Below are 27,991 nucleotides of genomic sequence, written 5' to 3' on the forward strand. Positions count from 1 at the left end.
CTGAGCATACACACTCCCTTCCTTCTAAAGAGGAAGCCCTTAAATTTGATAAAGAGCCACGTTCCTTGCAAAACTTGACCCCACACATTTGAGATTAGCTCTTGGAATTTCTCTTTTCTAGAAGTCCGACAACAAACCTTGGTGCCTTTTTCTTTCCAGGATTCAAATAATAGCTAAACTCCTCAGGGACAGCTGTGAGTCAGGTATTTTAAAAACAAGCACATTTGAGTTGTCTGGGTCTGCAAATAAAAGTCAGCTCTTACTCCTCCGCACTGGTCTCAGGGAACACATGTGTGGATGTGGGTCCGTTAAATTGTGAAACGAGGGCGTCTCTCAAGAATGGATGCAGAGTTAATTTCTCTGACTCATCTCTCAGGCACACCTTGCTAGACTGACCTGAAGCACACCTTGCTTCTGCTCTTTTGCATGCATGCTTGGTCGCTCAGTTGTTTTCAGCTGTTTGCAGTTCTATGGACTGTATCCCACCTCCTCTGTCTGTGGGATTTCCCAGGCAAGAATACTGGAGTGGGTTGCCATTTCCCATCCTTCAGAGATCTTCCTGACCCAGGGATTGCGCTTGCGTCTCCTGCTTTGGCGGGAGGATTCTTCAGCACTGAGTCGTTTTACTCTTTGGGTAGCCACAAGCTTAATGTTTGCAAGCACTCCTTGGTGAGAGAATCAGCAGTAGTCAAACAGTATTCATTCATTCACTGGTTAGTTTGTTCTTTTACCCAACAAATAGTGTTTGCGCATTTACAAAGTGCCAGGCATGCCTTAGGCTCTGGGAATACAATGTTCCAGGCCGCTGAAGGTTATTTTCTGGGGAGACTGACAAACAAATACCTACGTAAGACAGGGATGAGGGCTGGAAAGAAAAGAGAGACAGAGTAGGAAGTAGAAAGTGCTAGAAATTGCCTTCTCTCTTTTTTACTTATATGAATACTTTTTTTTTTTTTATCAGCAGTGCCTCTCATTCACTCACTAAAATGCTCAGTCAGAACTCTTTTGTGACTCTATGAACTGTAGCCCACCAGGCTGCTCTGTCTATGGAATTCTCGAGGCAAGAATACTGGAGTGGATTGCTGTTTCCTCCTCCAGGGGATCTTCCTGAAGTAGGGATTGAATCCACATCTCTTGTGTCTCCTGCATTGGCAGGCAGATTCTTTATACTCTAGGATACTTTATTTTTATTAATTTAAAAAAATTATTTATTTTTTGCAGTGGGTCCTTGTTGTCTATTTATTTTTAATATAGCAGTGTGTACATGTTAATCTCAAGGACTCCCCATCTATCCCTCCCCTCCACCCTTCCCCCCTGGTAGCTATAAAGTCATTTTCTAAGTCTGTTTCTGTTTTGTAAATAAGTTCATTCATATCATTTTTTTTTTTTAGATCCCACATAAGCATCTTCTTTAGAGTGACATTTGAGCAAAGATCTCAAAGTAGCCAGGGAGGAAGCCATGCCGACATCTAGGGACAGGGGACTTTAGTTGGAGGACACAACACTCGCAAAGGCCCTGAGGCAAGAGCCTCCCTGGCATCATGAAGGAACCACAGGGTGGCCTCTGTAGTTTAGGGGAGGGCAGGTGAGGGAGTGTGATAGGAGATGAGTTAGGGAGGCGGCAGAAGGCTTTGTAGACCTTTGCTATACCTCCAAAGACTGGTCTGGGCTGTCAAGTTTTTAAAAATGCATAATGCGAGAGTTAAGAATTTTATTTGAGGCAGTCGATCAGTTCAGTTGCTCAATCATGTCTGACTCATTGTAGCCCCGTGGACTCCAGCACGCCAGGCTTCCCTGTCCATCATCAACTCCCTGAGCTTGCTCAAACTCGTGTCCGTCGAGTCGGTAATGCCATCCAACCATCTCATCGTCTGTCGTCCCCTTCTCCTCTTGCCTTCAATCTTTCCCAGCATCAGGGTCTTTTCGAGTGAATGAGGATTATAGCCCAAGAGACAGCACCCCAGGTAGCTTTGAGAAACTGCTCCAAACAGGTAGGGGGGAAGGTCAGTATATATGTGCTTTTGGTAAGGGGGGAGTGCATGCAGTCAAGCACGTATTGTTTTCAGAGGTTTCTGCCCACAAGGAGCAGACATCAACATGAAGGATTTTAATGCTTTTCTACATATGAGGAGATACAAGAATTGGGTTCCTGAAGTCGGCTCCTGAAAATATCTATCTGAAGACCTGTTCTGCCAGTTTTTCCCAGAACACAGAATGCCTCATTTCTGCTCTCCACCTTGAACTCGTTTCAGGGAGTCTTGAAAATTAGAAGCTGCAGTGGCACATGACTTCATCCTTGTGGAGGTAGATGGCAAGCGCCCATGGCAAGTGCCAGTTTGTATTCATAGGTCACAGGGCATGGTAAGGACTTTGACCTTTGCTCTGAGTGAGTGGGATGGAGTGTGACCAAAGGTGTGTCATGATCTTATTCATACTTGTACAACATCACTCAGAATTCTGTGCTGAAAGTTTTGAGAGAGGGAGCACGAAGAGGTGGGAGGTAGGGGAGATGGACTGACAGTTTTTTTGGGGGGGATGGTGGTGACTGGGTGGGAGGAAGTGGTCAGTTTCGGATGTGTTTCAAAGGTGGGGCAGGCAAAGGTTTCCTCAGCCCTTGGTGGGGGCTAGGGAAGGAGCGGAGAGTAAGCCAGGCACCTGGAAGTGTTGCGCTGCCCCCGCTGAGCTGGGAAGGTAATTTGGGGTGAGTCTAGGAAGGGCTTTGGGAATTTGGGTTTGGACATGTTGAGTTTGGGATGCCCGTTAGACATCCAGGATGAGATGTTCCGTGCACAGTTGGCGTTGAGGGAAGCTGTTTGGAATGGATGGATCATCAACATACAGAGGATGTTCAGAGTCATGGGGCTGACTTTAAGGGACTTAGAGACTGAGAGTGTCCTGAGAAGAGGACAGGGCTGAGCAGAGCCTGGGACCATTTTTTGAAGCCGGAGAAAGAATTACCAAAGGAGACTTCTGTGCACCTCATCCATGACAGGTTGTGCCTTCAGAAATAAATCCCTTTTCAGAAGTTTGGTTGAGGGGTGGGGTTGGGGAGAGGACAAAATCATACGCGTGTGCTCAGTCTGCTGTGTTTACCCAGAAACTTAGTATTTTTTACCCACTGAGAAAAGACAAAGCACAGAGGTGGGGAAGAGAAGTTAGGGATAAAAAATACCGACTTCTAATTTGGAAGAGTCAATACTTGTATATACAGATCTAAAGCTAAATTAAGTGAAAAGGGGTGAAGAGATGAATCAGGGATTCATCTATGTGTAGGTGGAACCTGAAGGCTCTGGGATTGGGGGAGGAGGAGATGACGGCATTGGTTCAGGTAATGGATCTCTCTCTGTGCTGCTTGAATGACCTTGGGGAAATTCCTAATGATTCTCAATAGTGATCGTGTTAGTCAGTCAGTCGTGTCTGACTCTTTGTGACCCTATGGACTGTAGCCCACCAGGCTCCTCTCTCCATGGAGTTCTCTGGGCAAGAATACTGGAGTGGGTTGCCATTTCCTTCTCCAGGGCATCTTCCCAACCCAGGGATTGAACATGGCTCTCTTGCACTGCAGGCAGACTCTTTACCTACTGAGCCACCAGGGGAGCCCAATGATCCTCAATAGGTGTCTGTATATTTTTGGTTACATTCAGTCAATGGATAAAACACTGAACATAGAGAGGGCTTTGATGACATAGGGTTACTTGCATGTTTTTGTTAGAAATACTCCAGAGGCATCATTCTTAGGCTATTTTAAGGTGTGGTCAACTGGCAATCACTCAGTTTTCAGGTCTCCCAAGATGCACATTACCCAAGTTTGCTTACCTGTGCCACGGGAATACTTGCAGTTTGGAGACCTTTGGTTTGTGCTTCTTTTCCCAGTGTTTGTGTTGAAAAATGATCTACTAAATGAGCATCCATTGCTTGTTCATTATTTTAAGCTTAGAAATTCAGTATTTTTCTTCTATGGGTGTTATAGACTGAACTGTGCCCCCCTAAAATTCTTATGTTGAAGCTCCAACACAAAGTACCTCAGAATACAGAGCTTCCTTGGTGGCTGAGAAGGTAGAGATTCTGCCTGCAGTGCAGGAAACCCGGGTTGGATCTCTGGGTCAGGCTGGGTTGGGAAGATCCCCTGGAGAAGGGAATGGCTATCCACTGCAGTATTCTTCCCTGTAGAATTCCATGGACAGAAGGAGCCTGGCAAGCTACAGTACATGGGGCTGCAAAGAGTCAGACACGACTGAGCAACTGTATTTGGAGATAGAGTCTTTACAGAGGTAATTAAGTTAAAATGTGGCCATTAGGATGGTCCTAATCCAACTCAATCTGACTTGTGTCCTTTTAAGAAGAGGAGATTAACACAAGCACATGCAGAGGGAAGACCATACGAGGACACAGGGAGAAGATAGCCATCTGCAAACCAAGGACAGGGGCCTCAGGAAAAGCCAGCTATGCTGGCACTTTGATTTTGAGCTTGTAGACCTCCAGAACTGTGAGAAAGGAAATGTCTGTTGTATGAACCCCTCCAGTCTGTGTGGTATTTTCAGATGAATACAATGGGGAAACAAACAGAAAAAGAAGTTTGCGATAGAAGTAGATGAAGATATAGATACAAGTGTATGGATATTTAAAATTAAATACCTTAATCCCTAACTTCATTATTTTTCTCCTATCAAACATAATCCGATTTGGCAAAAAAAAGCTTTGAGCACATTTTAATTTTGCTGGTTTCTTAAGATAGGTTTATTTATCTATTTTTTCACACTCCTGCTCCCAGGATTAGTCAATTAGTAGATGCAAATATAAAACTTTATATATTAGCAAAACTTGACCCGGCTTCTTTCTTCCTGGGGTGACTCTCCATAAGTTGTAGATCAAATCCAGTGCCAGGCTAAAGTACCACAATTTCTCTTTTCTCTTCCTGGCTGACTCACTGCAAGAATGCATTTTTCTTTTTTTGTAGTATGGCAGACTCTGTCCTGGAAATTCACAGGAGGAGTGACATTGTTAGCAGTTGTTCTTAAAATCTGGCCCTATCTTTTTTTTTTTTGCAGAGATGTGTCTCTGACCTGCCTTTGAAGAGTAAAACTGTCACCTGTGCTCCTCACAGCGCCAGGTTTTTGGTGGATGTCCGGAAGTTAACCAGGGCAGGGCCTCTTTTGGATATTGTCCTCACAGCTCCATGGGGGTCGGTGGTCATGGATACTCCAGGCTGGTTATCTGACGTCATGGGTTTTGACCATGGAGCTGGAGAGTTTCAGTGTTTCAGCTAACATTCAGATTTCAGGAGCGATGGATTTAGCCGACTGGCCATTTGATCCAGCTATCCCACTCCTATTATAGATATATATGAAAGAACTGAAAGCAGGATCTCAAAGAGATATTTGCATTAACATAGTGCTTTATTCATAGCAGCATTAGTCACCATAGCCCAAAGGTGGAAGCAATCCAAATGTCCATGTAGGGATGAAGACCATTTCCCTGACATTCTGACATTTCTTTTTTAAAATTTAAATCCAGGTTCCCTAGAAAGCCACTGACTGTTATAAACAGGAGAGCGTCTTGACTTAATTTACATTAACATTTTTTTCAATTGTGGTTAAAATGTACATAATGTATATGTAAGATAAAATTTACCACCTTAATCATTTTAATTGTGCATTCACATAGGTGTTAAGTACATTCACATTGTTATGCACGCAATCATCAGAGCTTTTTCATCTTCCTAAACTGATTCCCTGAAGGAAGAAATGGCAACCCATTCCAGTATTCCTGCCTGGGACAGCGGAGTCTGGTGGGCTACAGTCCATGAACTCGCAAAAGAGTCAGACACGACCTAGTGACTAAACAGCAACGACAGTCTGTATATCTGTGTCTGTGAGTGTATGTCCAGTCACTTCACTTGTGTCTGACTCTTCGCGACCCCGCAAGTCTAGCCTGCTAGGCTCCTGTGTCCATGGGATTCTCCATGCAAGAATACTGGGTCAGGTTGCCGTTTCCTATTCCAGAGCATCTTCCCAGCCCAGGAACCGAACTCACATCTCTCGTGTCTCCCACTGTCTCTATCTCTGTATCTATCTAAAAGCGGAATTGCTGGGTCATCTGGTAATTCTATGTTTAGTTTTTTTGAGGAACTGCCATACTGTTTTCCACAGCAACTGCACCATTTTACATTCCCACCAACAGGGCACAGGGTTCCAGTTATTCCACATCCTTGACAGTACTTGCTATATTCTGTTTTTCCAGCACAGCCATCCTGCTGGGTGTGAGGTGGTATGTCATGGTGGTTTCTGCCACAATTTCAAGGGCCTGATGTGTGTGCGTTACATCTTCAGATGTCTTACTCTGCAGAGACAGTAAGACCCAGTTCCTGCCACAGGGGACAACTCTCATGGTCTGTTGAAGAAGAGAGGCAGCTAGACAGAATATTGTAACACAGCATGAAAAGTGTTGTGATGGGGACAAGTCTTAAGAGAACACAGAGTGGATGCAATCAAGGAAGACTTCCCAGAGGTGGGGGTACTTCTTTTTAAATATAATTTATTTCTGTCTGTACTGGGTCTTCATTGCTGCACACGGCTTTCTCTATTTGCGGCAAACAGGGGCTACTCTGTAGTTGCGGTGCGTTACCACGGTTCTCACCGTGGTAGCTTCTCTTATTAACAGAGCACGGGCTCTAGGCCACGTGGGCTCAGTAGTTGTGGCACACAGGCTTAGTTGCCCCGCGGCATGTGGAATCTTCCCAGACCAGGGATCTATCTGGTGTCCCCTTCATTGGCAGGCAGATCCTTATCCGCGGGACTACCAGGAAAACGTTCAGGGGTGCGTCTTAAAGCATTCTCTAAGATCCAACCAGTCCATTTTAAAGGAGATCAATCCTGGGTGTTCATTGGAGGGACTGATGCTAAAGCTGAAACTGCAATACTTTGGCCACCTCATGCAACGAGTTGACTCACTGGAAAAGACTCTGATGCTAGGAAAGGTTGGGGGCAGGAGGAGAAGGGGACGACGGAGAATGAGATGGCTGGATGGCATCACCGACTCTGTGGACATGAGTTTGAGTGTACTCTGGGGGTTGGTGATGGACAGGGAGGCCTGGCATGCTGTGATTCATGGGGTCGCGGAGAGTCAGACACGACTGAGCGACTGAACTGAACTGAACTAAAAGCCTACTTTGGAACGAGGACCTAGAAAAATGAGAAACTAAACTTAAACTCTAAGTGGTCGATGGATTTGGGTTAGAGCCATATGTTTTTTTTGGAAGAGAATGACGTTGGAGGCATTTTTCGTCTCTGTGTGTCTCTCTGGCTCTGAAATGTAAAGGTCACTTAATTGGGATACTTACTTTACAGTTTCTGGTTATCAGAAAGAAGACAAACTGAGATCGCTGGGGCCGGTAAGTAGGTGGGAGGTGCTCACGGAGCCTAACCCAGGTGAGGTATGTTTGGTATTTCATCCATTCTGGGGATGTTTGAAGGTTCTGGGTCCCGGGAGTCTGTCACTTGGGGGTAGGTGCTGTGACAAGATATGGAGAGAGAAACAAAGCATATAGAGGCTGCTATTTAAGAATAGTGCTATTCTTACTGTGGTGACTCACACTTGTCAAACCTTTGAGGCTCTCTGCAGAGGAAGAAAGGGTTGGATGGCAGCTTGGAGGTGGGCAGTGTGGCTCCCAGTCCTCTGGTGGAGGCTGTGTGTGGTCTTACCCATGTTTCTGCCCAGGTGGCACTGGTGGTAAAGAACCTGCCTGGCAACGCAGGAGACAGAAGAGATGCAGGTTCAGTTCCCGGGTCGGAGAGAACCCCTGGAGGAGGGCATGCCAGCCCACTTCAGTATTCTTGCCTGGAGAATCCCATGGACAGAGGAGCCTGGCAGACTACAGTCTATGGGGTCACTCAGAGCCAGACACGACTGAAGTGACTTAGCATGCACGCACTGCATTTTGTAAATGAGGAAACTGACTTCCAGGGTGTTGGAGGGATTTCCCAGGACAGCACAGCTCATCTATGTAGAGCTGCCAGGGGGACGCAGTGGGAGAACCTTCCCTGGATGCATTCTGATTCTTGAGGTGGGCTAAGAAGTAGCTGGAACATTCATTTTAAAGGTCGAGCATGGATGTGCCCAGCGGCCCACTGAGTAGGAGAAGCAGAAGAGGCTTCAGCCAAGTAGCATCTTGGTGATCGCTGAGATGGGAGAGAACATCAGTCAGGAGTACCTCTCTCCTTCCCGCACCACCTGTCCTGTCCCTCTGTCTGCTTCCACCAGATCCTTTCATAGAAATCTAGATGTTAACTCCTGCTTCAACATTACTGGTGATAAAAAGACCTGGAAAATTTAGCAGAGTTGTCTGTGACTATGTATTGGTTTTCTGCGGCTGCTGTAACAAAAATCCACAGACTGGGTGGCTAAAAGCAGTGGTCCCCAATCTTTTTGTCACCAGGGACCTGTTTCCTGGAAGACAAGTTTTCCATGTACCAGTGGGGGGATGGATTCAACATGATTCAAGTGCATTGCATTCATTGTGCACTTTTTTTTTTTTTTTTTTTACATTAGCTCCTCCTTGGATCATTAGGCATTAGATTCCAGAGGTTACGGACCCCTGGCTTAAAGAAAGGAAAGGTATCGGTGTCACAGATGGGAAGCTGGAATTCTGAGATTAAGATGTGGGCAGGGTTGGCTTCTCCTGAGGCCTCTCTCCTTGACTTGCAGATAGCCTCCCTCTTCACATCCCCATTCTCTGTGTGGCCACCCCGGGTGTCTCTTCCTCTCCTTATAGGACACCAGTCAGATTGCATTAGGGCCCCTCTTCACAGCTTCATTTAACTTAATCACCTCTTTGGAGCCCTTCTCTCCAAATCCAAATACCTTCTGAGGTCCTGGGAATCGGGACTTCAACATAAAACAGCAGGTACAGGGCATGCTACCTGTTCTCTTAGCATAGCATCCACCTCGCCTGTTGCACTTTACTAAACTGAAATGAGTTACTTGTCTAATTAGGGGCTTCCCTGGTAGCTCAGCTGGTAAAGAATCTGCCTGCAATGCAGGAGACCCCGGTTCAATTCCTGGATCAGGAAGACCCACTGGAGAAGGGATAGGCTACCCACTCCAGTATTCTTGGACTTCCCTGGTGGCTCAGCTGGTAAAGAATCTGCGTGCAATGCAGGAGACTTGGCTTCAATCCCTGGGTCGGAAAGAAATGGCTAACCCACTCCAGTATTCTTGTCTGGGAAATCCCATGGCCAGGGGAACCTGATGGGCTACAGTCCATGGGGTCACAAAAGAGCTAGACACCACTTAGCAACTAAACAACAAACAAGCCTTTAGGCTGCAAGAAGCATGAGACGGAATTGTGTCTGTTTTACTGGTGGCTAAAGCTCTAGGCTTGGAGCATAATAGATGCTCAATAAACCTATATTGGTTGAAGGCAGGAATGAATCTCTTCCTCTGTCTTCCACTTGCTGTACGCTTTTCACATGTCTCCTCCACCCACCCACAGCTCCCTTCCTACCTCTGCTTATTAGTAGGACACATGTTGGACACATGCTTGTTGAACATGGCAGGTAAGGGCTTCCCCAAAGAAAGACTGATAAAATCTCAACTCAAGAATCCATGCTAGGGAGCACCACAGACTTTTCCACTTGTTGAACTAGGGCCATCATTTCTTACCATCCTTGAACATTATGACCATGAATATGTTATTCTAAGCCTATATGGATCTCTCAGTTCTCTGAATCATCCTAAAGATTATTTTCAGGGAGTCTGTATTTTGACCACTGAAGGAAGCCATGTGGATGCATCTCAGCTTCCTGTCCAGACTGTAGCTTCCAGGAAAGCAAGGCTGTATCTCAGGATGCTTTTTCCTTCCAAGTACCCAGGTGGCACTAGAGGTAAAGAACCTGCCTGCCAGTGTAGGAGACACAGGTTCAGTCTCTGGGCCAGGAAAATCCCCTGGAGGAAAAAATGGCAACCCACTCCAGTATTCTTACCTGAAGAATCCCATGGGCAGCGGAACCTGGTGGACTACAGTCCATAGGGTCACAAAGAGATGGACATGACTGAAGCGACTTAGCACACACGCACCCATCTGAGTGCCTGGAGTGACTCTTTTTTTCAGGAAGTTGACATTGGAGAGATTGATTGAGAAAAGATAGTGATGGAGGGTAAAGGTCCTTCCACAGCTTGGCCAACTGTCCAAGGCAATGAGGATCCATCATGCTTGTTTCTCTTTAGGACAGAAGAATGATAAGAAGGAAAGCAGTCTCGGGGGGGAAAAGAGTTCCATGTATCAGGTGAATACTCTGCGAAGGAGACTTTTTGACCTTAAAATATGGTGAACTATAGCTCAGTCAAAGCTAATGAGGGGAGAGAGAGAGCTAGTCTAGGGAGAAAATGCAGATTGACTCAGAGTTTCTTTCTCCAAAGGCAATTTGCATAACAATGATTACACATTGGGTTGGAGGCTCTTTGGCTTTCTTCCAGGGCAACTATTGTGGATGCGGAGCCCCTTTAGAAACCTGGTTTTAAAAGGAAATTAAATGTGAAGGGTTGCATTGCTGTCGCTGTTAGCCTTGGGAAGGGATTAGAGGGAACGCTTTGTCATGCGAAATGTCGGGAAAATTTATGAGGAGATCCGCAGGTTGTCTACTTGATAAAAAATCTTACCCCCCTAATGGATTTTGAAAAAGGTAATTTAATTTTAGCTCATGATTAGCTATCATAGGCAGGGGCGAGGCGGGTAATGCCCTTCATCTTTCTAGGGACTGTGAGTTTTTCTACCTTTATAAAATAAAATGCAACTGAAATACAATTTTTGTCTGCAGTTTATGACTCTGCCGATAGTGGAATGGGAAAGTTTATAGTCATTATTCCTGAAGAATAGAAAACTATGTGTGTGAGAGATCATGACACAAAACAGCTTCTAATTTATATGGCAAGAGTAACTTATTATGCTGGCTTCCCTGGTGGCTAAGTGGTAATGAATCCACCTGCGATGCAGGAGATGCAGGAGACATGGGTTCGGTCCTTGGGTTGGGAAGATCCCCTGGATTCTATGGACTGGCGGGCTGTGGTCCGTAATGTCACAAAGAGTTGGACTCAACTGAGCAGCACAGCAACTTGTTAGGCAGGATAAAGTTAGAGAACTGTGCAGAGGAAAGGAAGTAGGAAATTTTAGGTGGGTGATGTACGGATAGATGGAGAAATAGGTGGATAGGGAGATGGAGTGTTGGAGCTTGATCTGTATGTCCCAGTAGTGAAAGAAGCAAAGACCTTTGCTGTGTTAGTCTCAGGCCACTGTGTTAGGGCCCAGAGAGGCTGCTCTGGGCTTGATGATCATAAAACTTTAATGTGAGCACAAGAAAGTCAAGGAAAGAGGAATAGAGTCCTTACTATCAGGTTGGCCAAAATGTTCCTTTGGTTTTCCATACCATCTTACAAAAAAAAAACAAAACTTTTTGACCAGCCTAGTTTTTTTTTTTTTCTGCAGATTCTCTTTTTATTATTTTATTTTTCTATTATTTTTAAATATATAATTCACATGCCTTAAATTCACCCTTTAAAAATATTCAAATCACCACTTGCTAATTCTAGGGTGTTATCATCAGCAATCCCCGCCCGCCCCCGCCCCCCGCCAAACAAACTTCATAACTGTTAGCAACTCGTGTTCCACCTTGCCCCTGGTCACCACTAATTCTGTTTCCTTTCTCTGTGCTTTTGCCTATTTGGGACATTTCACATGCAGCCATACAGTATGTTTGGTCTTCTGTCTGGCTTCTTTACCGTAGCGGATTGTTTTCACGGTTTATCCACGTGCCAGTGTGTGTAGATACTACATTCCTTTCTTCCTTTTCTTAACACCTTTCATGGTCCAGATATTCAGGGAAATACATATAAGTGTCTATGTTCTTGAGGAATTATATCTGCAAGGAACACACTGAAAAACTCAATTATTTGGGCAAAATGATTGGTAGGAGGCAAAAAATACACATTGAATTTCTGTTGCTGATGAGGTCTTCTCCCCAAAGCCTTCTACTGTGAAGTGGGAATGATATTACCTGTCTCATCCTTTTTAACAACTGTGTTTTGTTGAGGTGTAATTGACATGTGACATCATATTAGTTTCAGGTGTGCAGCATAGTGATATGTATGCATTGTGCAATGGCCATTCTTTTCTGTGGCTAAAAAATCGTTCCATTTTATGGATGCACCGCATTTTTTTTATTCAGTTGGTGATGGATATGTGAGCTGTTTCCACTTTGGGACTGTTGAGAATAATGCTGCTGTGAACATTTGTGTGCAAATGCTCGTGGGAGAAATGTTTTTATTTCTCTAGAGTGTACATCTAAGAGTGGGGTGGGTGGGTCATATGGTAACTCTGTGTTAACCTTTGAGGAACTGTTAAACTATTTTCAAAAATAGCCACGTGATGGTACTTTCCAACCAGTGATATACAAAAATGTCCTTTACTGTTTGAGCCCCTGCTGTCTGCCAAGCGCTATGCTATCCTCTTGGTATATCTGTCAAATGAGCTTATAGTCTTCATTCCCTCTTTACAGGATAAGAAATGGAGGCTCTGAGTGTTTAGAGAGAGATAGACTTCTCTGGTGGTCCAGTGGTTAAGACTCCACACTTCTAGTGTAGGGGGTGTGGGTTCCATCCAGAAACTGAGATCCCACATGCCATGCCATGGCCAAAAAAGAAAAGACAGAGAAAAAGATGACTGAAGTTATTGTTATATGACCACATGTGGGATCTCCCCTAGGACCGCACCCCAAATTCCTGCCCCAGGACTTGGTGAGGGTTACTTGAAACCAGCCCTGTGTCAGGTAATGCAGTAAACCAGCCTTGGGAAGAGGCTTTGCGTCCAGCTTAGCGGCAGGATCTCTCCTGAGTAACTAGCCTTTCTGCTGTGTCTGCGGCTGGAACCAGGGCAGAAACAAGGGAAGCCAAGAGCCTCACAGGCCATCTGGGGCCCAGGAGGATGCTGTGGGTCAGAACCAGAGCGAGGACAGAATGGGCTGGACTGGTCCCTAACTGTGGTCCCTGGAGCTCCACTAGTTGGGAGCAGCTGGACATTCTCAAGGCTAACCACCGTACACAGTATCTGCTGTCTCAGTTCACAGCCACCCACACCTGCCTTAGATTAGAAACCCAAATAGTATTGATCCATGATTTCGTTTTGTCATTTCTCAGTTATCATTCTCCCCTGAGAATGATATCATTCTCAGTTATCATTCTTGACTTTTGGCTCTGTTTTTGTTATTTTTGCCAAATGGAGGAATATAAAGAAATATATCCCAAGTGAAAGAGCTCTTTCAGCCCAAGGCTAATGAGCACCATCTTACCTGGCTACCTCCTCTGCAGGGAGGAAAGGCTGGTGATGCCACCCACACCTGGGCAGGTGTTGCCTCACATCTCCCGAAAGTTCTGGTGTTGGCTTGGGGTTAAATCCTTATCCTTGATTTGGTGGGGAGAGTGGTCCAGATGCCAGAAAGAAGAGCAGTGGAAACATTCCTTCCATCTCCATTCATGGCAGCCCTTTGGAAATGAACACTGGCATTTCGGTGTTGGGGCCTATGAGAATAGACATATTCTGTAGGTCATTAATCCCTCCAAGGCTTCTAGGTTTTCCCAAGTCAAGAGCAGTACATACAGGGTATTTTTCATAGATTGTTTTCCTCAAACTCTGGCTCTAAAGGTTCTTTTCTAAGAGATGTAGAGTAGCTGGGGCTTGGAAGTATAGGTGTTTTCTTTTGGTCTCTTCTTGCCTCTTTCATCTTTTTTTAGTGAAACCTGCAAACCGTGCTGCTGCTTCACCTGCATAAACCTGCAGCCTCCAAACTGAGCTGGGCAGGTCTCCTACCCACCACGAGGGACAGGTGTCTGTTTCCCTGTGAAATGCTCACATCTACTGAGCCTGTTCTTCTCATCTGAGAGCTCTAGCAAGGGAAGAGAGCATAGTCATATGGAACCAGGGAGGAGCAGGAGAGGTGAGTTGGAGAAGAGTGACGATGGAGAAATCCATCCTGGTCAGAGGATGCCTTGATCTCGGGGGATCGTGGTGGCATTGACAACTCTGGAGCTCTGGGGAATCAGCCTTTTTGCTCATTGTGTGTTCACAGGCAGAATTAAGACCAAGATGTGGAAGATATCACCATGAGGCTGATGTTGACTATTTCGAGAACATTAAAAATGAGCCCCATAGAGGAGGCTGTTTGGAGGGCTCACAAATGAGTTTGTACCTCTGGAGGTTTTTAGAATGAGTCTGGACTCCATTCTGACATCAATGTGGAGGATGCATATTGCATTAAGAAAAGGACCAGAGTGGCCCTGCACGATCCGGAGAGTTTAGGTGTTTGTGTATTTGGTCAGTTCATATTTATTGGTGGGGGAGCTATTTTGTATCTGCTGAATTCATCAATTCTCCAAGAAGCTGGATTTTACCCTGTGCCTTCCTTCTAGTGGATGTGTCCTAAGCTAGTGTTTATATTACTGTACCTAGGCCCACCAAGATCATGAAGAATTTTGCCTCTTACTTCCCTTCCTCTGGTTCCTGGGGTTTGAATCAGAGACGTCACATTTTTCCAGCAGGAGCCACACAGCCGCTGTAAGAAAATCTGTTGATTTCCGGGTACAGTCGTGTTCCTCCGTGGTCCTTGCTTACTGACAGGTGTGCTTTCTTCCTGTGTCCTATCCTGTTGTGTATGTTTTCACACTGGAGCTGCAGAGAGAGGAGCTTGAAATCTGAGAGCTCGAAGGGGTCCAGGCAGTCTTCAGTCACATCCTTGTTTTACACACGTGTGCTTTGCGGCAGAGATTTGTCTAAAGCCATCAGCGACAGGGGCAGAGATGGTCCTAGGATCTACAGACCCACATCCCACATGTGCTGACCTTTATTTTTTCTTTCTGTCAGGGTAAGTGTTTTTCTGTCACGATCCCTAGAATAGAAGCAGCACATTTCTTTGCTCTCTTTGACAGCAGAGTCCTTGGAGGAGTCTGCACCTCCAAGTCTGCCTGAACCTCCTGATTTCATTCCTTCACTTCTTGTTCTCTCTTGAACCTACTTTGGGCTTTGGTTCTCTGAAACCAGTTCTGCAAAATTCACTGATGCCTCAGTATTATCCAATCCATGGGTCGCTTCTCAGACCCCATCATTTCTAAGTGTTCTGTCTACATTCCTATTGGTTTTCCTTTCTTGGCCCTTCTCCTTCTAGTCCTCAGGATTCAGGCTGCCTTTTTTTTTTCTCTGTATTTCTATGTTGCCTTGGTGACTCCTCAAGGACTGTATCTTTAAATTCCCTTTAGATACTGGTGAATCCCAATTTTATGTCTTCAAACCTGACCTCATCATATCAGATGCTTGATGTTTCCATTTGGATGTCTCATAGGCATCACCGATTGACTATATCCCACCCAGACTCTTGATTCTGTGTCACACCGCTTCATACCCAAATCTTTTTCTCCCTGTTTCTCCATCTTACTTAGTGGCACCAACATCCAACAATCTGTTAATCAGGCCAGAATTGTGAAAGGAAGCTATTCTTGAAGCTTTTCTTTCTCTGTGTGTTTTCAGATAAATTCAGGTTTGGCTGATCTGTGCTGAGTTTGGCTGGGCTTGGTTCTAAGCTACACATTGGATCCAGCTACCCCATGTGTCTCTTCCTTTCCTTGGACCAGTGGGCCACCCAAAGCACGTTATTATGAAGATACCAAGTTTAGGAGACCAACAATGCAAGCACACTTCAAGCCTCTACTGATGTCACAGCCACTAGTCCCTTTTTGGCCTAAGCAAGTCTTATGATCAAGCTCAGAGTTAAGGGTGGGGAAGTATGCTCTGCCCAGCCAGATGGTCAGTCCTAATGTTAATGAGGTGGGATGGGTACTCCTCCCAGGGGTGTGGAGGGCAGAGAGTCTATATTTGTTGAACAAACGTCCAAGGTACTACCTTGGGGACATGCTTAAAGGAGAGGAGAAAAAATTCCCTTATAAGTAAATGGAATCTTGTCATAGGGCCTTTTTGTGAGAAACTGGATGTGTGCTTTTTAAACTTGTGGTGCTTCTCAATAGCATAGGTATCTTATTTTGAAGCTGAGAATAGGTATCTTATTTTAAAGTTCCAGTTGATTAGGCACGATGGTGGTGGTGGTGGTGGTAAGGTGGTAGTGACAGCAGTGATGGTGGTGATGGCAGGGTGTGTGTGTGTTTGTGAATGTTGAAAGTGATACCAATAATTTTGGTGGGTGAGGGAAGTAGCGACATTTTCTTAGGGTGGTTCATTCTTGTTTGTCTTACTCTTCCTTATCGTTTCCTGAATTCATAATTTACTTTCTCTGATATGAACACGGTGACATGTGGATCTCCACATATGATATTTTTTAATTATACACTTTTTGCAGAATTTGGTGAAGGTTAGTGTTGCTAACGGAGAAGGCAATGGCACCCCACTCCAGTACTCTTGCCTGGAAAATCCCATGGGTGGAGGAGCCTGGTGGGCTGCACTCCATGGGGTCGCACAGAGTCGGACACGACTGAGGCGATTTAGCAGCGGCAGTGTTGCTAATGTTCACTGCCCTCTTGCTCTCCTCTTTAACCCCCTCACTAGGAATAAAATCCTAGGTGGGCTCAGGGCATGAGAAGGAAGGAGAGGAGTTTCCTCTGAAAGCCATCAAACCCGTGCTGAGCGACTGTGGCAGGTGACCTGGTCTGCAGAGTCTTGTGCGTGTTTGACGCCAGCAGATTTCTTAGGTTGTGGCAGAGGGCTTTCTTCAATTCAGCACGTTTCCTAAGCAGCCCTGGGTCAGCTTTGTTTTCCTTTTGTGTAGTTTTGTAAGTGATGTGCGGCTAAGTGACACAGTTAACCTGCGAAGCCAGGGTCTTTCATCCATCTGCTCTGAGCAATCCTGACAATTGCCAAACTTTTCTTTATTTTGTTAGAAATACTCTTTTCACTTCTACACTCAGGCAGATGCATCAGCCAGAGCCTGGGCCAGGCCAAAGACATTTATTTATCACCTCCACACACAGGGGTTGTTTATGCCAATGTTTGCTTGGCATCGAGAGTGGGATTCGGGACTTTTTGATCCTTTTCATCACAGTGGCATGAAATCTGAGAGTGCATTTCATTAAGGCATGCTTGGCAGCCTGGTATACAGAAACCCAGGATCTGTATCCACCCCTGGCAACTTTAAGTGACCTAAAGAACATTCTTCATCCTCATTGGGCCTCCCTTCTCCTATATGCTGACTGTGGATGGGGCTATTCTTAGGCTCAAATTAAATGATCTTTGTAGAAAGATTCCAGGAAGTCTAAAGTTCATAATATGTGTAAGACATGTCATTTTGAATAAAACTGCAGTTTGAAAATTTATAGACAGTTTGTTCCAAAAGGACTTCAAGCAAATAACAGTGATTCATATCTCTTGGAACTGTAAAGACTGCATGAGCAGTTTGGATAATGTGCAGAAATGTACTTCCAGGATTCTGGCTCCGGGGGTGGGAAGCACATGTCGAGAGACTTATTAGTCATCGCTTTGTCTTCTGGGACAGAATCCAGCAGTGGATGGCCATCTGTTATGGAATGAAGGTGTGTGTTCCCCCCACCCCTCCAGTTCATATGTTGTGACCCTAACCCCCAATGTGATGATGTTAGGAGGTGGAGACTTTTGGAATTAAATAGGGTTAGATGAGATCATGGTTAGATAGCATCTGTGACTCAGTGGCCATGAACTTGAGAAAACTATAGGAGACAGTGGAGACAAGGAAGCCTGGCGTGCTGCAGTCCATGGGGTCGCAAAGAATCAGACACGACTTAGACACTGTACAATGACTATGAACAAGATGAGATCATCGGTTGGGTCCCCTGATGGAATTAATACCCTTATAAGAAGAAGAAAGGACACACGGTTTGTTCCTTCTCTGTCATGTGAGGACACAAGAAAGTGGCTGTCTGCAGGCCCTCACCAAAGACCCAACATGCTGGCACCTTAATGTTGAACTTCCCAACCTCTGGAATTCCGATAAATGCCTGTTATTTAAACTAGTGGCCCTCAGTCTTTTTGGCAACAGGGACCAGCTTCATGGAAGACATTTTTTTCTGTGGACCTGGTTGGGGGGATGATTTCAGGATGGTTCAAGTGCATTTCATTTATCATGTACTCTATTTCTATTATTATCACGTCAGCTCCACCTCGAATCATCAGGCGTTAGATCCCAGAGCTTTCAGTCAGTCAGTTCAGTCGCTCAGTCGTGTCCGACTCTTTGCGACCCCATGAATCACAGCACGCCAGGCCTCCCTGGCCATCACCAACTCCCGGAGTTCACTCACACTCATGTCCATCAAGTCGGTGGTGCCATCCAGCCATCTCATTCTCTGTCGTCCCCTTCTCCTCCTGCCCCCAATCCCTCCCAGCATCAGAGTCTTTTCCAGCGAGTCAACTCTTCACATGAGGTGATCAGAGTATTGGAGTTTCAGCTTTAGCATCAGTCCCCAGAGGTTTAGTACCCCTAATTAAAGCCACTTAATCTTTAGTATTTTGTTATAGTAGCCCAAGGCGACTAAGTAGCAGGGAGATTTTGAAAACGTGGTTGTATAACGGTGGTTGAAGGAATGTATATGTTTAGTCTGGACAAAAATGAAGAGAGGTCATGATAATGCCTTGAAATATTTGAAAATTACGTGGAAGTGTAATTATTGCATGATAGGTGTAGAAGAGAGAAGTAGGACACCTGAATAGAAGAAGCCAAGCTACACATTTGTTAACAATTCAATTGATTTAAACCAGAAAATAAAACGGAAACAATTCACTCATTTCTTCTGCCCCCTACCTTCTGCCTCTGACAACCACCAGTCAGTTCTCTGCATCAGTGAGCTTGATAACTATGTGTGTATTTGTAGATTTCAGTCTGCGGCCATACCACCCTGAACACACTTGATTCCCATTTAGATTTCATGTATGATAGAGGTCATATGGTATTTGTCCCTCTCTGTCTGACTTATTTCATTTATCTTAATGCCCTCAAGGTCCCTTCATGTTGTTGTAAATTGCAAGATTTCATTCTTTTTTTCTGGCTGACTAATACCCCGCTATGTGTATATATTGTATATATATCACAGCTTCTTTATCCGTTCTTCCATTGATGGACACTTAGGCTGTTTCCGTATCTTGGCTATTGGAAGTAATGCTGCAGTGAACAGGATGGTGCAGTTAGCTTTTCAAGGTATTGTTTTCATTTTCTTCAGATAGATACCCAGATGTGGAACTGCCAAATCATATGGTAGCTCTATTTTTAATTTTTTTGTGGAATCTCTGTACTGTTTTCTATAGTGGCTGCTCCAATTTACATTACCACCAGCAGTGAACATGAGTTCCTTTTTCTGTACACCATTGCCAGCAGATGTTATTTCTAGTCTTTTTGATAACAGGTGTGAGGTGACCTCTCATTGTGGTTTTGATTTGCATTTCCCTGATGACAAATGATGTAGGCCATCTTTTCATGTACAGTAAGTCCCCTCCATACAAACCTTCAAGTAGTGAACTTTCAGAGATGTGACTGTGCATTCCATCAGTGTCGGGTGTGAGTGAAATTGCAGCTTGCCTGCCGTCTCCTATTACTGACAGTCCTTCAGCTTTACCGTCTCTCATCCGTTTCCTCCTCCGGTCAGTAACTTCATGCTTGTTCACTCAATGCCAGCCCCTCTGTGCCAGCTGCTGTACTACCATACTTTTCAAGGCACTGTGCTATAAGGTTTAAAGTAAAGTGAAAGTGAAGTCGCTCAGTTGTATCCGACTCTTTGCGACCCCATGGACTGTAGCCCACCAGGCTCCTCCATCCATGGAATTTTCTAGGCAAGAGTACTGGAGTGGGTTGCCATTTCCTTCTCCAGGGGATCTTCCCAACCCAGGGATCGAACCCCGGGTCTCCTGGATTTCGGGCAGACGCTTTACCATCTGAGCCACCAGGGAATCCCATAAGATTTAAAATGTATGCTTTATTTTTTGTGTTTGTTTTTAAAATGTACTACTTGTATGAAAAGTATTATAAACCTATTACAGTACAGTACTAAATAGCTGATTGTGTTAGTTGGATACCTAGTCTAACTTTGCTGGACAAAACGTGCTCTCAGAACAGAACTGGCTTGTGTGTAAGGGACTTACGGTATTTGTCTTCAGTTCAGTCCAGTTCAGTTCAGTCGCTCAGTCGTGTCCGACTCTTTGCGACCCCATGAATCACAGCACGCCAGGCCTCCCTGTCCATCACCAACTCCCGGAGTTCACTCAAACTCATGTCCATCGAGTCGGTGATGCCATCCAGCCATCTCATTCTCTGTCGTCCCCGTCTCCTCCTGCCCCCAATCCCTCCCAGCATCAGAGTCTTTTCGAATCTTAGAAGATGATTTATTCAGTTCTCTTCCATCAGGAAGCAACTGATATAACTGAACTCCTAAGCCTTCATTGAAGATATTAAGACTAACATAACCTTTGGACATCATGTCTGGGAAGCGCTGAGCATACATGGCAGAAAATGTCAAAATCAGCATAATAATGCAGATGTCAACAGATGTCAAGATCATCATACTAGTATATGAACTGGGGAATCAATAATGATTCGACCTGAGTCCATGAAGCAGTGTTTACCCACTTCTGACATGTCTCCAGGAGATTTCTGTATCCACACTAGAACCTGGTCATGTATTTGGGCAGCCCAGCTTATCCTGCAGTTACTCATTTAGTCACTTGCTTTTTGCTTTTCTGTCCATTCATTCATGTGTACAGCACGCGTGAGGTGCATGTATGTGCCAGGCTAACTGCAAGACACAGAGATGTCTTCCTGTTCACAGGAAGCCTGTGTCCTTGGAAGTGAACAGTCAAGGGCACCTGTAATAGGACAGGAGTAAGGGTGTGGTTGAGATTTATACAGTTTAGAGCCTTACCTCTCTGCATCTATGTAAAATTTCCTCCTAGACCTTATCACTTGAATTATTATTGCTTTATTTCTTAACTTAATATTGGATAGGGCACCCCCCTTTCATTTTTCTTTTTAAACAAAATGTCCAAGTGTTATCACCTCTGTGTTCTTCTGGGTTAATTTTAGAACCTTTTGTTCTGTTTCAGAAAATGATTCTATTTGGAATTACATTAGATCCATACATTAAAAAGAAGTAATGGTATCTTTGTAGCATTCCATCTTCTAAGTAAAAATACATCTCTCTCTCTGCTGTTTATTTGTGTTTTATTTCATCCATTTAATGAAATTTCATAGTTTTCCTCCTATTGTTTAAAGTTCTAAGTGCATTGTAATATTTGTTGCTTCTACAAATAGGATTTTTTACATTTTAGATTCTGGTTGGTTACAGCCAGAAAACAAAATACCGCCCTGGAAGTTCTTATGTCGCTGGCATGGCCATCTCCAAGGTCACCAGGGCCCTTTTCTCTGCCAAACCAAATGGCCTTTTTCAGGCTTGATTTCCCTGTGACATTCATCAGCGTGAACTCTTTTTCTTTATGAATATAAATGTACTATAATATGTAGTCTTAATCCCTCTTCTCTTCTCCTAGTAGATGTCTTTTTTTTTCACGTGTATTTCATTTTCTTTCTTGACATCACTTTATAAAAGATGGCTCCTGTTTTAGTCTCCAGATCTCATTTCTACTCATCCATATGCTCAACCATTTTGGGGTTTTTTATGGACTTTTTGTTGTTGTTATTCTTTGTTGTTGCATACAAGGTCTTTAGTTGTTGCATTCAAACTATTAGTTGTAGCATGTGGGATCTAGTTCCCTAACCAGGAATTGAGCCAGGCCCCCTGTATTGGAAGCACAGAATCTTAGCCACTGGACCACCAGGAAAGTCCCTCTTAAGAACTTTCTACAGGTCAGGCACTAGGGTGGCCACATGCCTGCCCTTAGAGAGTATCTAGTTGTGGTCCCATGGGAGAAGTCTTCCTGTGGGTGTGAGTAAGATGCTCTGTCAAGATCCCAGCTGAAACAAGTGGCACACCCAGAAGGGCTGACTGAAGAGATTTTAGCAAAACATTTACAAAGTTTGCATGACAATGTTAAGGGAAATCAGCAAGGCATGGAACAGGCATGGTGTATGACTCCAGGGCTAGCACCAGAAGAGGAAGCAGTTGCCATGCCAACGCCTGAAGGGTCCCGAAGAGAGCAGAACAGAACACGGGATTGGCTCTAACCCTAGGCTAATCGTCGGAGATGCCTGTCTGAACACCACTGTGCCACCGAAGAATGCGGTCTCCACCAAACCACACCTGGTTGGGAGGGAGCTGGGGGCCAAACACCCCAACCTCTCTCTCTTCTCAGCCATCAGTCTTCTCCAGGTAACTCCTGGTGGTTAAGTCCAACCCAAAGCCAGAAGTCTAAGGGAACCCATGATACTGTCTATATAGGTCTTGTCTTCTGGGGCATGAAGCAGAGAAACAGGGTGGAGAGAAACATGAAGAATACTCAGTAAAGGTGCTAGGGGATGGCTGACCTCAATTTGTTCTTCTTTCTTCCTCGCCTTCAACTTCTTGCCAATACCGTCCCTTGGCTTAGCAGTCTTCATACAGTAACTCAGGAGGCAGTGCCTAAGGGACAAGAAGGCAATGCCAAGTCCTCTCTAATCTGGTCCCAAGCAGCCACCCCGTTCTCTTCCCTCGTTCCCCTCTTCTTTTTGTCAATTGCGGCTTCCATGCCTACAAGTTCACATCCCTTTGCTGTGGCTACAGTTGCTTCCGGCCAAAAAGCACAAGGCACATTCAGAAAAGTTCCCAGGGTGCATGGAGTCATCCCAACTCGCCCTGGTGGCATCTCTTCCCAGCTAAGTAAAGACCAACCTGAGTCTTGTTGATGAACTTGAACTTGTATTTGTTGTTGCCAGCCATTTCCGGGGCCTGCTAAGTAAGCACATTAAAATGCCAGTGAACATTTTTGCCACTTTGTTGAACCTTTCTGGCAGATTCAATTGGGGGGAAAATGGGAGCACATGGACCACAAAATATATAATTCGTAGTTGTCACATTGCACTCTGGAGAATGATCTTTTTTTGAGACTGCTACGTGGGTGCCTTTCATGATGGAAGAAATAATGCCTCAGAAAGGGGAAAAAAGTCTCACTGGGATGTTTCATTCCCTAAGTGTCCTTGGTGGGATTAGCCTGCATTCTTTATCTTAATTCCTATGACCTTTTGTAATAAATTCCCTCCCTGGCTCCTCTGCCTGCATTAGAAAGGCTGCCTATGGGAGGGTGCTGGGCAAACACAGCTGAGATACATTGTATCTTTGAGGTGGCATTTAATGACGGGAACGGAAGATATCTATTTCAGTTCAGTTCAGTTCAGTCCAGTCGCTCAGTCGTGTCCGACTCTCCGCGACCCCATGAATCACAGCACACCAGGCCTCCCTGTCCATCACCAACTCCTGGAGTTCACTCAAACTCATGTCCACAGAGTCGGTGATGCCATCCAGCCATCTCATTCTCTGTCGTCCCCTTCTCCTCCTGCCTCCAACCCTTCTCAGCATCAGAGTCTGTTCCAGTGAGTTCATCTCACACGCTGGTAAAGTCATGCTCAAAATTCTCCAAGCCAGGCTTCAGCAATATGTGAACCGTGAACTCCCAGATGTTCAAGCAGGTTTTAGAAAAGGCAGAGGCACCAGAGATCAAATTGCCAACATCCGCTGGATCATGGAGAAAGCAAGAGAGTTCCAGAAAAACATCTATTTCTGCTTCATTGACTATGCCAAATTCTTTGATTGTGTGGATCACAATAAACTGTGGAACATTCTGAAAGAGATGGGAATACCAGACCACCTGACCTGTCTCTTGAGAAACCCGTATGCAGGTCAGGAAGCAACAATCAGAACTGTACATGGAACAACAGACTGGTTCCAAATAGGAAAAGGAGTACGTCAAGGCTGTATATTGTCACCCTGCTTATTTAACTTATATGCAGAGTACATCATGAGGAACGCTGGGCTGGAAGAAGCACAAGCTGGAATCAAGATTGCTGGGAGAAATATCAATAACCTCAGATATGCAGATGACACCACTCTTATGGCAGAAAGTGAAGAGGAACTCAAAAGCCTCTTGATGAAAGTGAAAGAGGAGAGTGAAAAGGTTGGCTTGAAGCTCAACATTCAGAAAACAAAGATCATGGCATCTGGTCCCATCACTTCATGGGAAATGGATGGAAAAACAGTGGAAACAGTGTCAGACTTTATTTTTTTGGGCTCCAAAATCACTGCAGATGCTGATTGCAGCCATGAAATTAAAAGACGCTTACTCCTTGGAAGGAAAGTTATGACCAACCTTGATAGTATATTAAAAAGCAGAGACATGACTTTGCCAACAAAGGTCCGTCTAGTCAAGATATCTATTTAGACTGGACAAAAGAGAGACTGTAGAGCCAAGGAGAGAAAAAGGAGTCCACAGATGAAATAAACGGAAGAATCCGATGTTTTCCATGAACGCTGTTGAGTTATGTTGGAGGTCAATTCTGTCCCATTTGGCCAGCCTCCCTCCTTGATCCTTGGGTTCCATGCTGGCCAGAAATCCACAGAGGACTGAGATTGTGGCTTTCAAGAAAAGGCTGAAAATATTGGGGAGAGAAAGGGAAACCCAGGATGAGTGAATGAAACTACACAAAAGAAGAAGAAAAGCCCACAGAGTATCATCTCTTTTTCATCTTTTAAAATTATGTCATATTCTATACATCATATATATAGGGCTTCCCAGGTGAATTTAGTGGTAAAGAACCTGTCTGCCAATGCTACAGACATAAGAAAAGTGGATTTGATCCCTGGGTTGGGAAGATCCCGTGGAGGAGGGCATGGCAACCCACTCCAGTATTGTTGCCTGGAAAAGTTCGTGGACAGAGGAGCCCAGTGGGGTACAGTCCATGGGTTCGCAGAGTCAGACATGACTGAGCGGCTAACACAACAGCAAGGCTCATGGAAGGGTTCTGACCACATTTAAGGTAGGTTAGGCTGAGCTATGATGTTTAGTAGGTTAGATGTCTTAAATGCATTTTTGACCTAGGATATTTTCAATTTATGATGGATTTATCAGGATGTAACTCTTATAAACTGAGGAAGGTCTGTACTTCATTTTTATTGCTAAATATTATCGCATAGTCTGAATATACCACACTTTGTTTTATTCATTTGTCAAGTGATAGACACTTAGCTAGTGTGAATAATGCTTCTCTGAACATTTGTGTACAAGTTTTTGTGTGGGCATATCTTTCCATTTTTCTTGGGTATATACCTAAAAATGGGATTGCTGGGTCATATGGTACAACTATACTTAGCATTTTGAAGAATTTCCAAACTGTTTTACAAAGTAAATACACCATTTTACATTCGCACTAGCAATGTCCTTTCATGAGTGATTTAAAAATCCAACGCAGGTGTCTGTCCTTGACATCTGAAGAGTTTGTGTCGATTTTGGAGCACAGCAAAGGTGATGTTATTGGAATGGTTGCTGCACAATGATGTGGAATGAGAGGTTAAAGACCAGGAAGCAGAAAGTGCTGGAGTGATCCAGTTTTCAGCTGATGGTTCCTCTGTTTGGATGGTGACAGGCAGAAAAGATGTCAGGAATACTGAGGAACACAGTGGACAGCAGAAACGATTTTTAGGTAGAAAAATGATGTTCACTTGAGATCAACCCTGAGGTGCCTGCTTAAGCTTTGCTTTTTGATTTTTTATCACAGAAAATAAATTTGTAGTTTCAGTGGAGTGAGAAAGAGACTACAAGTCTCTCCGGAGAACCATCATGTGATCAGAGCAGACCTACTGGTCTTTAACTTGCTTGGGAATGCTTTCCTGGGAGGTCAGCATCCTCCTAGGCCCTGTGAGCTGCCCATCATGAGAGCGGAGAACGCTGTTGACATCTCTGGTCCATGGTCTTCCTACCAATGGCAGCAGTGGGACTTTTGTGGACAGAGTGTTTATGTGTGTGTGTGTGCATGCACGCATGTGAGCACACCTGAGGTTTTATGGACAGAGTAGCTTGAACATTTGAAACAGTGAAAGAGAATAAGAGCCCTTCACAACAAAAGTTTTCAAGCCAAGAAATAAAAGCTCCTGTAACTGTAGGATTTAAAAATTACCCATCAAGCTGTTTATCGTATAAATGGAACAATAGGTATAAAGCTGCCACCATCCCCGGAACCTGCAATTGCTCAGTGAAGCTTGTTACAGAGGCCTCCTACTCTACTTGGCACGGTTATCACCCTTATGGGCTTTTCTTCTCTGTGATTTATTCTCAAACACTTTTGTATTTCCTTTTGCCATTTAGATGAGATTTAAATAAAACCATTAGGTATAGAACGGTGTCAGACGGTTACACACTTTAAACTCATGATAAAATCAATCTGTATATTATTCTCTGTTCAAATGAAGCAAAAACACCTGCTGTCTGGCAGTTTCTTATTACTGGCTGTTCTTATTCTGCATTGTTACCGGGCACCTCCTGGAATATCTAGCCTTGTGGTAATTGCTCATGAAGACAGGAAATTGGGCAGGAATGACAGGCCCTGTTCTGCCCATTTTTGGTCCACATGTGCCCTGCTTTTGGTAGTCTCTCCCTTTTACAGACATCATCCTGATACCCGATCCACCCTAGTTCCCAAAAAGAAGGAGAGGTTCTTCATGAGTGTGACCAGCTTTAATCCCACACCCCGTAGTTGCTTTGTTGTTGTTCGCTTGCTCAGTCATGTCAGACTCTTTGCAGCCCCGTGAACTGTAACACACCAGACCTCCCTATCCTTCACCATCTCCTGGAGTTTGCTCAAACTCATGTCCATTGAGTCAGTGATGCCATCCAACCTTCTCATCCTCCGTCGTCCCCTTCTCCTCCTGCCCTCAGTCTTTCCTAGCGTCAGGTTCTTTTCCGATGAGTCAACTCTTTGCATCAGGTGACCCAAGTATTGGAGCTTCAGCTTCAGCATCAGTCCTTCCAATGAATATTCAGTATTGATTTCCTTTAGGATTGACTGGTTTGATCTCCTTGCTGTCCAAGAGTCTTCTCCACCACCACAGTTCAAAAGTGTTGATGCTTTGGTGCTCAGCCTTCTTTACGGTCCAGCTCTCACATCTGTGCATGACTACTGGAAAAACCATAGCTTTGACTATACAGACCTTTGTCATTGCTTTGACCTTCCTCTTAATCTAATTTTTAATTGTTTTTTCTAGTCTTTATTCAATTTTTATAGTATTGGTTCCGTTTTTTTGTTTTTTTTTTTTCCCCAATACACATGGGATCTTAGGTCCATGACCAGGGATCAAACCCTCATCCCCTGAAATGGAAGGTGAAGTCGTGACCCGTGGCCACCAGGGAAGTCCCCTTCCTCTCAGTTTAAATGTGCTCAGGGCATATTCCCAATATTGACAAGTTGAGGACATAATCTTTTCTGTGATGGGTAATGTTAAAATTTCCAGTGATGCTGTATTTTAGCCTGAGTAACTTATCCTGGTATGGTGTTTTCAACTAATTCTTTTTTTCCCCCCTCTCTCTTTTTCTAGGTTTATCCAAATCCCTTGGGCTCATTGAAGGTTATGGTGGGCGGGGCAAAGGAGGCCTTCCTGCCACCCTTTCCCCTGCTGAAGAAGAGAAAGCCAAGGGACCCCATGAGAAGTATGGCTACAATTCCTACCTCAGTGAAAAAATTTCACTGGATCGTTCCATTCCGGATTATCGTCCCACCAAGTAAGTTCTGATTCGGTCGCTCAGAGGAGTTGGCTTTATAGTGTAAACGCGTGTCTGTGACGTTATTTCCTGCTGTTTGTAACTAGTGGAGAAGCTTTTATCTCACGTGTCTCCTCCGTAATCAATAAATGAGGCTTCTCAGGTGGCTCAGTGGTAATGAATCTACCTGCCAACGCCAGAGATGTAGGTACCATCCCTGGGTTGGGAAGATCCCTTGGAGAAAGAAACGGCAACCCCGTCCAGTATTTTACCTGAAAATCCTATGGACAGAGGAGCCTGTTGGGCTAAAGTCCA

General features: G+C 44.6%; 1 protein-coding gene across 2 annotated transcripts in view; it reads left to right on the top strand.

Moving 5' to 3' along the window:
• The window catches only part of GALNT17 (polypeptide N-acetylgalactosaminyltransferase 17), a 440,942-nt gene that overhangs the window by 145,980 nt on the left and 266,971 nt on the right, over window positions 1–27,991 (top strand). For both annotated transcript variants that reach the window (XM_055409983.2, XM_088832981.1), the window contains exon 2: window positions 27,514–27,697. In XM_055409983.2, coding sequence (XP_055265958.1) covers window positions 27,514–27,697 — 184 coding nt within the window. The remainder of the gene's footprint in view (window positions 1–27,513; window positions 27,698–27,991) is intronic.

The sequence above is a fragment of the Moschus berezovskii genome, chromosome 27, assembly GCF_049115385.1.
Source record: "Moschus berezovskii isolate FMDL1 chromosome 27, NW_MosBer_1.0, whole genome shotgun sequence".
NCBI lineage: Eukaryota > Metazoa > Chordata > Mammalia > Artiodactyla > Moschidae > Moschus > Moschus berezovskii.